Source organism: Myiozetetes cayanensis, unplaced genomic scaffold (genome assembly GCF_022539395.1).
Source record: "Myiozetetes cayanensis isolate MyiCay16 unplaced genomic scaffold, myiCay2020 scf27, whole genome shotgun sequence".
Taxonomy (NCBI): Eukaryota; Metazoa; Chordata; class Aves; order Passeriformes; family Tyrannidae; genus Myiozetetes; species Myiozetetes cayanensis.
In genome coordinates, this window is record NW_026087488.1 from 7,151,833 (window position 1) to 7,164,197 (window position 12,365).

The 12,365-nt window shown below is 41.6% G+C and overlaps 1 protein-coding gene across 1 annotated transcript in view; it reads left to right on the forward strand.

Moving 5' to 3' along the window:
• RABEP1 (rabaptin, RAB GTPase binding effector protein 1) overlaps window positions 1–12,365 on the forward strand; it is a 45,074-nt gene that overhangs the window by 14,454 nt on the left and 18,255 nt on the right. Inside the window, exons 2-5 of the mRNA XM_050321924.1 lie at window positions 2,634–2,762; window positions 4,602–4,805; window positions 6,005–6,165; window positions 11,340–11,459. Coding sequence (XP_050177881.1) covers window positions 2,634–2,762; window positions 4,602–4,805; window positions 6,005–6,165; window positions 11,340–11,459 — 614 coding nt within the window. The remainder of the gene's footprint in view (window positions 1–2,633; window positions 2,763–4,601; window positions 4,806–6,004; window positions 6,166–11,339; window positions 11,460–12,365) is intronic.

The following is a 12,365-nucleotide window of genomic DNA, read 5'->3' on the forward strand; positions in this document are numbered from 1 at the left end:
AGTTCCATCTGGACTTTAATCTATGCCAGGTAGCCTTTGGGTACCTGCGGCTGGCACTCTGGGTTTGGGATCATTTTGGGAAGTGTCTGTATTGCTGTGGTACAAATTATACCCCTGAAAAAGAAAACAGTTCCTTTTGAAACTTAATCACTTATGGGAAAGGTGGCAATTGCCAGCCTTAGAAAATAAACTTTCTTTTGCTTTTTACGCACGTGCATTTGAGGGGGTTGATGTTTACTGTACCACTGTGGTGGGGATGTGCCAAGGTCTGTCCCGAGCTGTTGGTGTAGCACAGGTGGTAAAACCACTTTAAACCGAGTATCTGAACAGAAAGAAGGATGTTCATGCACAGCTGCAGTGATGCATGACCTGCAGTTTGAGATCTTAAACTCTGTGGTTTTTTTGAATGCTTGCAGCTGGTCCCGACAGCTGCCAGAGCTCAGTTGTGGTGGGGGTTGATTAGTTATTTATTTATTACTTTTTAGACATACCCACCAGGCTGCAGACAGGGGGAATACTGTAAAAAATGTAAATATTTAAATTTCATTTCCTTCCTGGTGACTCTACCCCTCCCTCTTTGTGTTTGGGCGGGAGGATTAAAAAAGGATGAGTCTGTTCTTTCTCCTGCTTAAAGCACTTGAACTTTCTGTCTTGTGGTGTCCTCTTGTCCTTCCATCCTCAGCAGATGCAACTCTTACTTTTGGAAGAAATGCAGCTCTGTTGTGTTGCCCAGCAGTTCCTGCTCTTTGCTAAAGGCAGATGGGAAGGAAATCAAGTAAACAGAGTCTTGGATTGTCTTGGATTGTCTTTGGGAGCAGGAGGTTTGAGTGATGTTTGCAGTTGATTCAGCTTTCAGCTTTTCAGAACACTCCTGTGCAGTTGGTTTGAACTCTCCACACAGGGGGTTGCTGGCCAGAAAAATTCATGTGTTTGTATTTAAGGTGATAAACCCCCAGGATTTTGGTAAAAAAGCGATGTTAAAATGTCTTCAATCCTGTATGTACATATATCTTTTATTCAGATATCAAGATATAAAGATATATCAGATACATTTAAAATATATTTCATATATATATCTTTATATAAAAATATAATAAGATATAAAGATATATCAGATATAAAGATATCTCTTATATATCTTCTATTATTTATTGTGTTACTTATTTTATATATATTTTATTATTTAATATTATATCTACATATATCTTATTCAGTACAAAGTTGAGCACATTAAGTGCTGTGTTTTGTAACACCATAAGCCCTCACAAGCAGCAATCAGTAAAACATACCTGTGCTCTTAAATAGCCCTTTTGTTTGTGTCTGTTCTTATTCTACGTCATCTGGTGCTAAAAATAAACATAACTCACCCCATCTCAGAGGCATCGACCGTGCAGGGATTTACCACTGTGAGCTCTGGGGCTGCTTCCAGCTGGTTTTCAGTCTGAGTGTCTGATGCTGAAGTCTGACTGTGTTGTAGTTGTGCTCCGTTTTCAGGACTCTCCTCTGGTGGGCAGCGCGTGGGGTGGGACCTGGAAACACCTCTGGGGGGTCGATATTTGACGTGTCCAGCCCGTGCTGGGCAGGCTGAGCTGAAGTGGTTCAGCTTTGCACAGCAGAATTGGCCCATGGCCACAGAGTGCTTTTGCAGAACAGTCACAGACACTCGTGGAGGGGAATGTTTTTTCCCCCAGTGCATCCCAGCAGGGAGGGGGGTTTGGCCCTGGCTCATCTGGCTCTTGTTTCTGTTTGGTGTTTGAGTTTTGAGCTGTGCAAGGTGAAACTGCCACCTAAAGCAGAGCTGTGCCTCTTGAGGTGCAAAGGAATTGCTCTTGCACATGAAGGACGGTGTTAGAGGGTCAGTCATTGTCTGGGGTCTTTACACCATCGTACAATGGTATTGGGGTTTTTTTTCAATTATAAGCATTTTGTAACAGTCTTTAGGTGCTTTGTGAACTTCTTGCTCTTCCCTCTTTCCTTGTACTGCTAATGTGGTAAACTCTGGAAAACAGTGTGATGTTTGTGTGTCCTTGAGGGTTTTTACCTGCTGGAAATAAGACTTTGTTCTTAAAATCAGTAACTTCTCCCTCAGTCGTGGTCATCTCCTGGCAAACTTCTCTGAATGTGATCTCGTTCATCTTCTGGTGAACATGCAGAACTGAAGCCTGGATAGATAATGGCACCTAATTTTTAGCTTATGGGTTTTCCTGTGCTTTGTCTTTCCCTGGCTGTGAGCTGAGCTGCTGTCACTTTGTTTTCTTTGACCTCAGCCCCTGGGAACTTGGTGCTTTGTTACTCAGCCCTCACATACTGCTCCTGTGCCTCAGGACTAAACTCCCAGTGTTTTGGAAAGAAGCACCAATGGAAGAAAAAAAAAAATCACCAGAACTATTTCTATTTCTTCCTTCTCCCTATATAGGAAATTGTGGTTTTCTTTGGGAGATTGTTTTCTGCAGAATTCCCTTATCCTTCTTTGTTCCTCAGAGGGCTGACTAGTTGTCCTGATATATCATGGGGCAGTGGCTGAGCTAATGATGGAGATGTTTTAAAAAGAGTGAGCCCTGAACCTCAGTCTTGCAGATTTGGGTTCCTGGATAACTGTTAGTGACGTACCTTATCTTCTGGTTTATTTTTAGTTGCTCTTCTACAACGGGTGGCAGAATTGGAAAAGGTCAATGCAGAATTTCTGCGCACAAAGCAGCAACTTGAGCAAGAATTTAATCAAAAGAGAGCAAAATTTAAGGAGCTATACCTGGCTAAGGAAGGTAAGTCCTCAATTCTCCTGAAATAATCTCTGTAGGAACAACAGGCTTTTGAACAGGTGCAATAAGAACATGAGAGAGAAGCAGAGTAAAATTCAATAGGTGGCTGTTTAGCTTCCTGGAGTGGATTTTTAGAATTAAATTTAAAGATTTGCCTGCATGGACGGGAGTCAGAGCAACTTGATGGCCACGTGAAACTCCACCAGTGAGTTTTAATTCTGCCTGAACTCATTGTGAGCTCCTTTTCTCTGAGCAGCAGCTGATCTGGGAAGTGGAAAGACATCTGGCTGCTGTGCTGGTTGTACTTTGGGGCCAGCTTTTCTGTGGAGCATTGATTTGTCTTAAATGTCCATCTGAGGTAGGCTGTAAGCAGGCAAACATCATCAAAGTTTTAATACCAGCCAAGGGCATCTATTTCGATAACACAATTTATAGGAAAATTCAAACCATATGAGCTCAAATATCTGATGAAGAATTGGAGAGTAGAGCTCTGAGAGCCAAATTGATTTATTTCTATTTCTGACCATTTTCCTGTCTTTAACATATGAAAGCAAAGCCAAAAAAATAATGCATTAAGACTGCAGCTGCTGTATAAGCTTCTGAGAGCAGAAATACAACAGGCATAATGAAGATCAGATCACACAGAAAGCCTGTTTCTTGGTGTTTTAGCAGCTGGATGAAAGGAAATTTTAAGATACACAAGACACTGCTGATGAGATCAGCAATAATTCTCCCATTTCGGGACAGTCAAAAAATAGAAAATAAAAATAAATTGTGCCAGGGGAAGAAAACAAAAACAACTTTCACATGTACTGAAATGAAGGGACACCAGAGGAGAATATACAAGCAATTACTTTCCTTTTTTTTTTTGCTTCCCTGTCTCCCAGACCCTTTCCTAAATGTACTTTGGGACTGCTGCAACCCATCCTTAAATAGAGTTGTTTGAAAACTAAATAATAGAAATGCTACAGAGACTTGTTTTTTTTACAGAAGGCTTAATGCCCTTTTAAGTACCTGCTTAGCTCTGGGTTCCATATTCTCTATCAAGGGGTGGGAGCACCAGGATTGATTTTTTGGCAGTGAGGGAAATACATGGAGATGGCTTGGTGTTCGTTGTGCACTGGCCAGATGTTTGAGCTGGAAGTGGAACAGGCTAACACAAAACTGTGTTTCCTGCCAGTGCTTTTGGAATTAATTATATAATATAGATCTCCCAGAGCTGTTTGCTTCAGATGAACTGATAACTCAGGAGGATGAAATGAAATTAATTTAATTTCTGTTTGTAGTTGCAACAATTAGAGAAATAGTGGGTGTTCCACTGAATATATCCTTTTATTAGCAGAAGCTCCCTGTTAGCAAAGTCACAGTAAAGAGCAGATTAGTCTGGATGGTTTTCTTGTGTGGGCTCCATGAAGTGTTCACAGAGAGTTTCTGTTGGAGAAATATGAAGTGTTCTATCCAAATTCAGAACCAGGTTGGTGCCAGAAGTGGGGGAAAGACTGTCCTCCTGTCTATTTTTCTTACCTTTTCAAGATTCTTTACCAGAACGAGTTAAATAATGATAACCAAATAAAAGCAGTTGACTTTCATCAGGTACCTTGGGCCTTAGGTTATATCTGCAGTGTCTGCTTTGTGGCTGTATCCATGTGAATATACTCCTTTAATAAAAACAAGGGCAAACAAAGTCAAGAACTAGCACTCCCTAAAGATACCTACCAACTTTTGTTCAGTTATTGTGGTAGATGTTTTAATATCAGTGCACTGTTCTTTGCCATAGCAACTGGGGATACTCCTCAGGCTGAATTTATTAATCAAGCTAAAGATACGTAATCCTTCTTCCAGAGGACCTGAAAAGACAGAATGCAGTGCTGCAGGCAGCCCAGGATGATCTGGGCCAGCTGAGGACCCAGCTGATGGAAGCTCATGCCGAGATGGAGAACATCAAAGCAATAGCCACAGTGTCAGAGACCACCAAGCAGGAGGCCATCGACGAGGTGAAGAGACAGTGGCAAGAAGAAGTAGCTTCACTACAGGCCATTATGAAAGGTAACAACCAGGCAGGCTGCTGAGATCAGCCACCCCTTCAGGGATTTGTGCCTGCTTTTGCAGGGAATGTGGATAACTGCTTGTCATGGCTGGGGAAACTCAGAAGTGCCGGTTGCAGTGTAGTTCCCAGGAGTGTGAAAAGGAGCTTGCTGCTTTCTGTTCTGTTAACATAAGGATAGAATTTAGAAGTAATCATGGCAATAGCAACTCTCATGTATATGCAAAGCATCTTTGAGGGACTATGAATGTGATACTTCATCCTTCCATGAAGATATAGAAGTGTGATGCTTGTAATTTGACAAGTCTGGAAACAGCTTTGGGCTGACAGCACGATTCTCTTCTTCTGTGTGAACATAGTTCTTCTCTCACCCAGGTGGGCTTTTCCCCAGGCTGGGGACTGCACATGCTGCTCTGGGTCAGTCCTGGCTTCTGTTCTTTGTTACATTTGCAGGTTGTACAGCTGTTGACATTTCTGAGACAAAGTGCAAGGAGCAAAAGGCAGGATATAAAGTGGGACAGACTGTTGCCACAGCTGTCTGTTTTCTTAAAGGTTCACAAACAGGATCACACTGCCCTGAGCCTGTTGGCTGTAGGCAGTTCTTCCATCACCTGATGATGCTTTTCACCCAGAAAAGACAAACCTTCATGTATATTGAGTACACAAAAGTCTGTTTATTTATGATCTGCATAGATACATGAACCTAGATTAAGGCTCAGTTGTGCCAGCTGCTGTCCCTGTGTAAACACAGACGGCTCCTTACCTGAGGGGGAACTGTTAATCATCAGGAAACGCAAGCCATGTGAGAAGTTTTAATGTCTTTGCATTTTGCAGTAAATAAGTAAGGTTTTGGTGGTTTGTTTGCACGATGTGCTTGGAGGTACAAAATGTGCTGCTAAATGGGATGATAGTCACGTACTTTTCCTTTTACTTTGCATTTTACAATTACTTTGAAATTAAGAGTTACACAGATTTGAGGGCTTGTTTGTGTTCTAGTGTTGGCACAAATTGAGATTCAGTTCCTTTGGATTTTTGACTTAAGTATTTGGGTTTTGGGGCAAGAATCAAAGGGAAGGGAGAGTTCATGGTTGTCCCGGTTTTGACTAATTATAATAAATCACTGACTGGTTGGAGATGAAGCTCCTAAAGCTCTGTCCTTTAACTTACATTGAAAAGCAGTTCTGCCAATGCTGTTTTGCAGAGACAGTTCGTGACTACGAGCTCCAGTATCACCACAGGTTGGAGCAGGAACGGGCTCAGTGGAACCAATACCGGGAGAACGTGGAGCGGGAAATAGCAGAGCTGAGACGGCGCCTGTCTGAAGGGCAGGAGGAAGAAAACCTGGAAAATGAAATGAAAAAGGTACCTTGACATCTGGTTCTTTGGTTTCTGTTTGAGGACACACTCGTGGTGTTACCCATGAGTTCATTTCCACGCCTGCTGCAATTCCTCAGCTCTGCCAACTTCCAGCCTTTGTTCATGGAAGTCACCATGACCTAATCCTGCATTGAGTCCGTAAGGGTGTTGTACCCAGTTATGTGGGCTCAGTGAGAGGATTGTACCTGAGAAGATGACAAAGTTTTGCCTTCAGCTTGTAAAAGCAGCTGGGCTTGTGAAGTCCCTGTGAGAATGTCAGAAGAGCTCAAGTAAAACCACCTTCAGTTTTTTCTGCGTTGACTGCAGTTGTATAAAATTCCATTTACACCTCTGCACATATATTCCTTTTCTGAGCCCTTATAAATTTACTGTACCCATTGAAAAACTCAAAATACCTAAAATGCCTTTTACCTTTCTCTAAATTAAGCCATCTTTGTACATCACAGCACTGCTGGCTTCTTGTGAAGTACAGAACTGTGTTGTGACAAAACAACAGGCTCTGGATGATGAAAAATAATTGCCCTGGAGTATGGACACATATTGTTGTAGTTGTTCAAAGATCTGTGACTAAGAAAACTTCATAGGTGTAGATTGAGGTGCCTTACCTTGAGTTTGGGTTTTATTTGCTCTGTTGAGGTTGAAGATTTGGTGTGTTTCAGGCAGGGAGCAAAGTGAACCTGTCAGAATAGGTCAATGGTTTGTAATCTTTGTTTATCTTGTTATAAAAACTTGCATTTAAGTGAATTTGTCTTCCCAGTAAGCTTATAGTAGCCTTCAAGCTATTGTAAGACAATTTTAAAGCAATGAATTAACCTATGTTCAACAAGGAAATGTAAGACAAAAACTGTTTTTAAGAGAAGGTTTCAGCCTTATTAAGAGAAAAAAAGAAACTATGGTTGAAGCTGGAAGGAAGGTTCAGAGTGGGACCAGTGTGGTGAGTCCTGGAGAAACAACCCAGTCCTGGCAGTGCAGTCCCAACTGACTGCCAGGAAGCTTTTTCAGAAAACAATATCTCTCAACTGATTCAGATTTTTAATCTGAATTCACTGATCGTGTAAGTTGGAACTGCAAGTTGCTGGCGTGACAGCACAGCTCACCTAAACTGAGTGGCTTTAGTACAGAAGTTTAGTATTGCAGATAAATAACATTTTCAGCCATACCCCTTTAAAAGTGAGCTAAACATCCCTGGTGGTCCTAAAGGAAAAGGTGATCAGTTTATTGATCTCTGGCTAATAAAGCTTGGAAAGCTTTCTAGGCCTGGGAAGCAGAGGAACATGTACTTTATGTAATAGGAGGGGGAGGGGGAAATCTGGTCTTCAGAGTACAGCTTGAAATAATTGCTTAAACTGCTTTGCATGGGGTTTTAATCTTCTTTGTCATTATTAAACCTGTGAGGTTTTTTCCTCGGGGAGACTAAGAATTAGATCAGAATTAGGAAAAGGACATTTGATTTTACCTAAAAAACGAACAAGCAAATCCCAAGCCCATAAAAAGCTGTGTTTAACCAGCAAAATAATGAATATTCATGTGTCGGCAGTCAGTGTGGAAAGAGGAGTTTTCTTGATCACTTGGGATGTGCTATTTGAAGACTTGTGATCAATTCCTCCTGCAAAATGGCATTTCCAGCCAACAGAGTTCTATTTATCCTCCATCTTCCTGTGCTCCATTGTAAGGGTGGATTTATTTTATGGCAAAGCAAAGCATAAACTTGAAGAGAGCTTTTAAAAATATCATCATCTTGTAGCCAGTTCTGAGGAATCCACGAACATCCCAAAGGAGTAAAAATAAAACAAACTACTTTTCTCTCTGGGTTAAAAGTAGATGCTGTAGCAGCACATAATATATCACATTTCTTAAAACTGGCAGGAGAACCATGCCATTGTCTGGAATCCTCAAGGGGAGCTGAGGTGAGAGGAAGGAGCAGAGCAGAGACATGATTGTGAGCCATGTGTTTCAGTCCAGGGCACTGGATAATATCTCTGTTCAGTTGTGTTCAATTTGACCATGAAATTCATTTCAACTACAAAGAAAACCCATGACATTTAATACTCTGCCCACATATTTGCTAGCAGGTATGCTTGTTGTCTGCGGACTTTTTTCCCCTGAAAAGAGATGATAACAAATACATCTATAAATCCTGTAAATATCTCTCTGAATTGCAAGTTAGTTTATTTGGTTGAGGGCACAGATTTGGGGGGTTCAGACTTCCAGGGTACGTGTTGTTTGTCCTGATTTGGGAGCACTTGGAGTGGATGGGCAATATTTTGGTGAGCATCCTGTTATTTGTTAGATGTGACCACTTTGCCAGAGGTATCCCAGCCTCTCCTGATATTTGGCATTCCTGAGCATCACAAGGAGCATGTCTGGTGGGACACCTGCCCTTGTCTGGAAGCAACTGGTTTGCTTTTCCATGTAAATATATTTCAGATTTCAGGTTGCTAATTTCTGTGGAAAAACTCTGTTCAAGGATTCTTTCTATCATAAAGCAATGATTTCTTAGAAATCTATGCTGAAAACTTTGTATTATTCATCTCCCTTCCCAAGTCAAAAAAGGTAAATACCTTGGCCTAGTGATTAACACGCTTAACACTCACCTTTCAGAAAACTTACTGATGATTTATAAAAATCTGTTTTCCTGTTGGGCTGTGATACTACATAGGTTTGGGGTTTTTTTTTGTTTGTTTTTACAGGTGCTAAAAGCAATCCACCACAGCAACAGGTACTTCCATGCAAGTCCTTTGCTGGGAATGCCTGGGCTCCCTCTGGACAATGACGTGGAGGGGATGAGTTGCCTGCTGGCAAAATTTGGCTACTCTTTCTGAAAAAGTCAGACCTCATTTTCTGTTCAGGAAAGGATCTGTTTTGCTGTTGGAGCTGTGATGGATATAAATACTCTTCTTAGCACAGTTGTGTCAAACTCTGAGTAGCAGAAGTCTGCAGAGCAGGTATTTTCCATGCAGGAGAAGAGCAAGAAGGGACAAACCTCCTGTTCTGAAGTTGTGCTTATTGCTCAGGAGAGGGGAAATTGGAAAGGGGACAGTAATCTGATTTCTGTGATAGAGCAGGCCATAAAATCTGATACACAGTAAACTACTTTAGTTGGTAATGATAAAGAACAGTGGAATAAATGGTTTAGTCTTGCTTTAAAGAGAAATTCTCAAATTGTGTCTGTGTTTCCATTTTTAAGGAACAAACTCAGGTAGAATGTTACCTGGGGTTTCTCCAGTCAGGTTTTTGTCCTTCTGAAAATGGCTTGGCCTCATTTTTAGCACGTTCTCTCCATGGAATCATCTTCATCCTGTGGTCTGGAGCTCCCTCCCAGCGTCTTCTGCAGCTGCTGTGCTGGGGGCAGCAGGTCCTTGCTGGGGCAGAAGTGCTTTGGGCTCTTGCCTTTTTGATTAAGGAGTGAATAAATATGATCCTATGTAAAACCATGGCCTTGGACAGCTGAGTTAGTTTGCCAAAATGTTAGAAGGAAATAAACATTTGAAGGATCACACGTCTGGAAGAGCCTGAATAATAACACCTTTTAGCACAGGAAATGTGATGCTGCAGCACCTCTTGCCCCGTGTAACAGAACCTTGAAGTAGCATTTTTCAACAGGATAGATACTCTCCTTTTATTAAAAGCTTGAGTGGGAATTTTAACCTCAATTTGGGCATCTCAGTAATTCTACTTCACCTCCAAGAGCAGAGCCAGTGACCAGCACTCCTTTTGTTGGCAGGTATTGGCTGTTCTGAGTTCTCAGCTCAGTATCCCTCTGACCTTTAATATGCATCCTTACAATATGTTGCAACCACAGTGTCAGACTTCAGCTCTGTTTACCAAGCAGTAAAAGCTGGAGTAATTTCTCTTTAAGCTGATATAGTTTTTTTTCTTTCCAGTTGGTTGCTGTTCACAGTCTGGTTTGGTTTGGTTTCAGAGAACTTTCTGGCTGTTTCTCTGAACTGCTTAGTTCCATCATTAGTTCCACCATTTGTTGCTCTGTGTTGAGTATTGAACCATGTGAAACCAGACTGGCAGTGAAATAACCCTGCAGTTATCAAGAATAATTAGAAAAGAGCACGTTCAACAGTCCAGAAAATGTTGGGCTATTTTTAGTCTATATGAGCCAGCTCGAGGTAGCATTAAATGAATGGAAGTGATACAATAAATGAACTATAAAACACTCTTTGAAGTGGAACTCCTGCTCCCATCTGTTCAAAAATTGTGACTGATGAGTTGCTGGCTGCAAGTGACAGGTCTGGCTGTGCATGTGACAGTCACATGTCCCCAGTATTGGATTCACTACCCTGTGACGTCCCTTGCTTTGCTCATGGATTTTATTGGTACTCCAGCAGTGACAAAATGTAGCAGAGGACAGGAAATGACAGGAAAAGGAGAGGAAAGACAGAGCATTTTAGAAATGGGGATGTCAGGGCCACCCTTTGACCTGTGCAGTTCTGGATTTGAACACTGAGTGCTATTTCTCATTTTAATTCTCATGATTTTTACCTGGCTCTTTCTCTTTTTTTTTTCTCTTTCTTTGTATCAGTCCTTTAATTCTGTTGCCATTTGATCTTTCAGAACTATTTGAAAAAATCATGGGGTTTGTGATAAATTGTCTCTGTATATTTTGAAATACTTAGTACAGTAGCACCAAAACACGATGCTACATCAGGAGTAATTTAAAGCTGAGAAATGATCTTCCAAAACAGAACCAATCTGAACTGTGTGTCATTTGCAGATCCTTTTAATTTCCTGAATAATCAGCTGCATGACCAGTACCTCAGCATGCAGTTCTTTTGGGGTTTTTCTATGTGCTGTGTTGCAGGACAGTTGGGCCTTTTCTGTTATTAAAGTGAAATGCTTGATCCATAGATTTTCTCTCAGGTATCAGCAGTGATAGATTTGCTAACATTCTCTTCTAAAGCAGATACTCATGGCCTAATCCATACATGGATTTAAAATTTAGTTGCCTTCTGTGAATGGAGTGATATCAGCCTGTTGTCACTGAGGTGGCTGCTGAACTGAGTAAGTGGGAGTGAGGGTGGAAGTTCAGTCAGCTTTTTTGGTTGATGTAGGGATTTTCCTCCAAGTGTCTCCAATAATGGAAACTGCTGTGGTGAACACTGATGATGATGATGATGATGAGTTACAATTTATTGCCTCAACTGCAGGCCCAGGAAGATGCCGAGAAGCTGCGTTCGGTTGTGATGCCCATGGAGAAGGAGATTGCAGCCCTCAAGGAGAAACTGGGAGAAGCTGAAGAAAAAATCAAAGAGTTGGAAGCATCCAAGGTGAGGTGGAGCTCTAACTGGGTCCTGTTTGTATCCTGCAATGTGCTAGTTTGGTGCAGATAAGTAAAGGCAAATTTTGTAGAGGAAAAAAAGTGTATATTGTGAAACTCTTTGTGCCCCCTACATCTTGTCTCCTGGAGCTCCAATGGCATATTTAGCCTATATATATATATATATATATGTATTTCAGTCTTTGTTTTGGGTGTTGGCAGTGTGTGTGTGTGATCTGTGCTCAGAGTAAATTGCACAGCTTCAGGTCTTTAATGGAAAAAGCTCTAGAAAAAATACCTGCTTTGCACCTCTCCAGCAGCCTGGCCTTCACATTATTGTCACACTTGGAGCCACAGAGACTCTGGGAGTCAGATTTTTCCATCTCAAAGGCTTAAAGGCTCTAGCAGATGGCAGACTTGGTGTCCTGGGGCTGGAGAAGCTGTCCCACCATCAGTGGCAGAGCCCAAGGGCTGTCCTGAACTCCAGGCTGGCGTCGGTGCCTCCCGGCCTGAGGTGAGGAAGATAAACAGCTCTGTGGAGCCAGGGAGGAGCTGCCTGAAGGCTTTTGTTTCCTCCAGGATAAAACCTCCTATGATTTGTGACTCAGCAAACCATAAAACTGAGTAGTGCCATAAAGAGATCTTTCACTCTTGTTCCTTGTTCCAAGATGGGATCTGTTTCTCCATCGTGTCTGACAGAGGTTTATGTAACCCTCTCTTGAAAGGTTCTCACCAGAGCTTCTGCAGCCTCTGCAGGACTTTGTTAGTTCTTTGTTAGCTTTGCTGGTTAAAAAACAAGATGAAAAAAAATCGAGATATATTTCTTCAGTATTTCTTGAATGACAGATTTCCTTTTTGAAAGAATATTTCATGAGTTTTAATGTTCCTTTTCTTGTCCATCCTGAAGTTTTCTCTT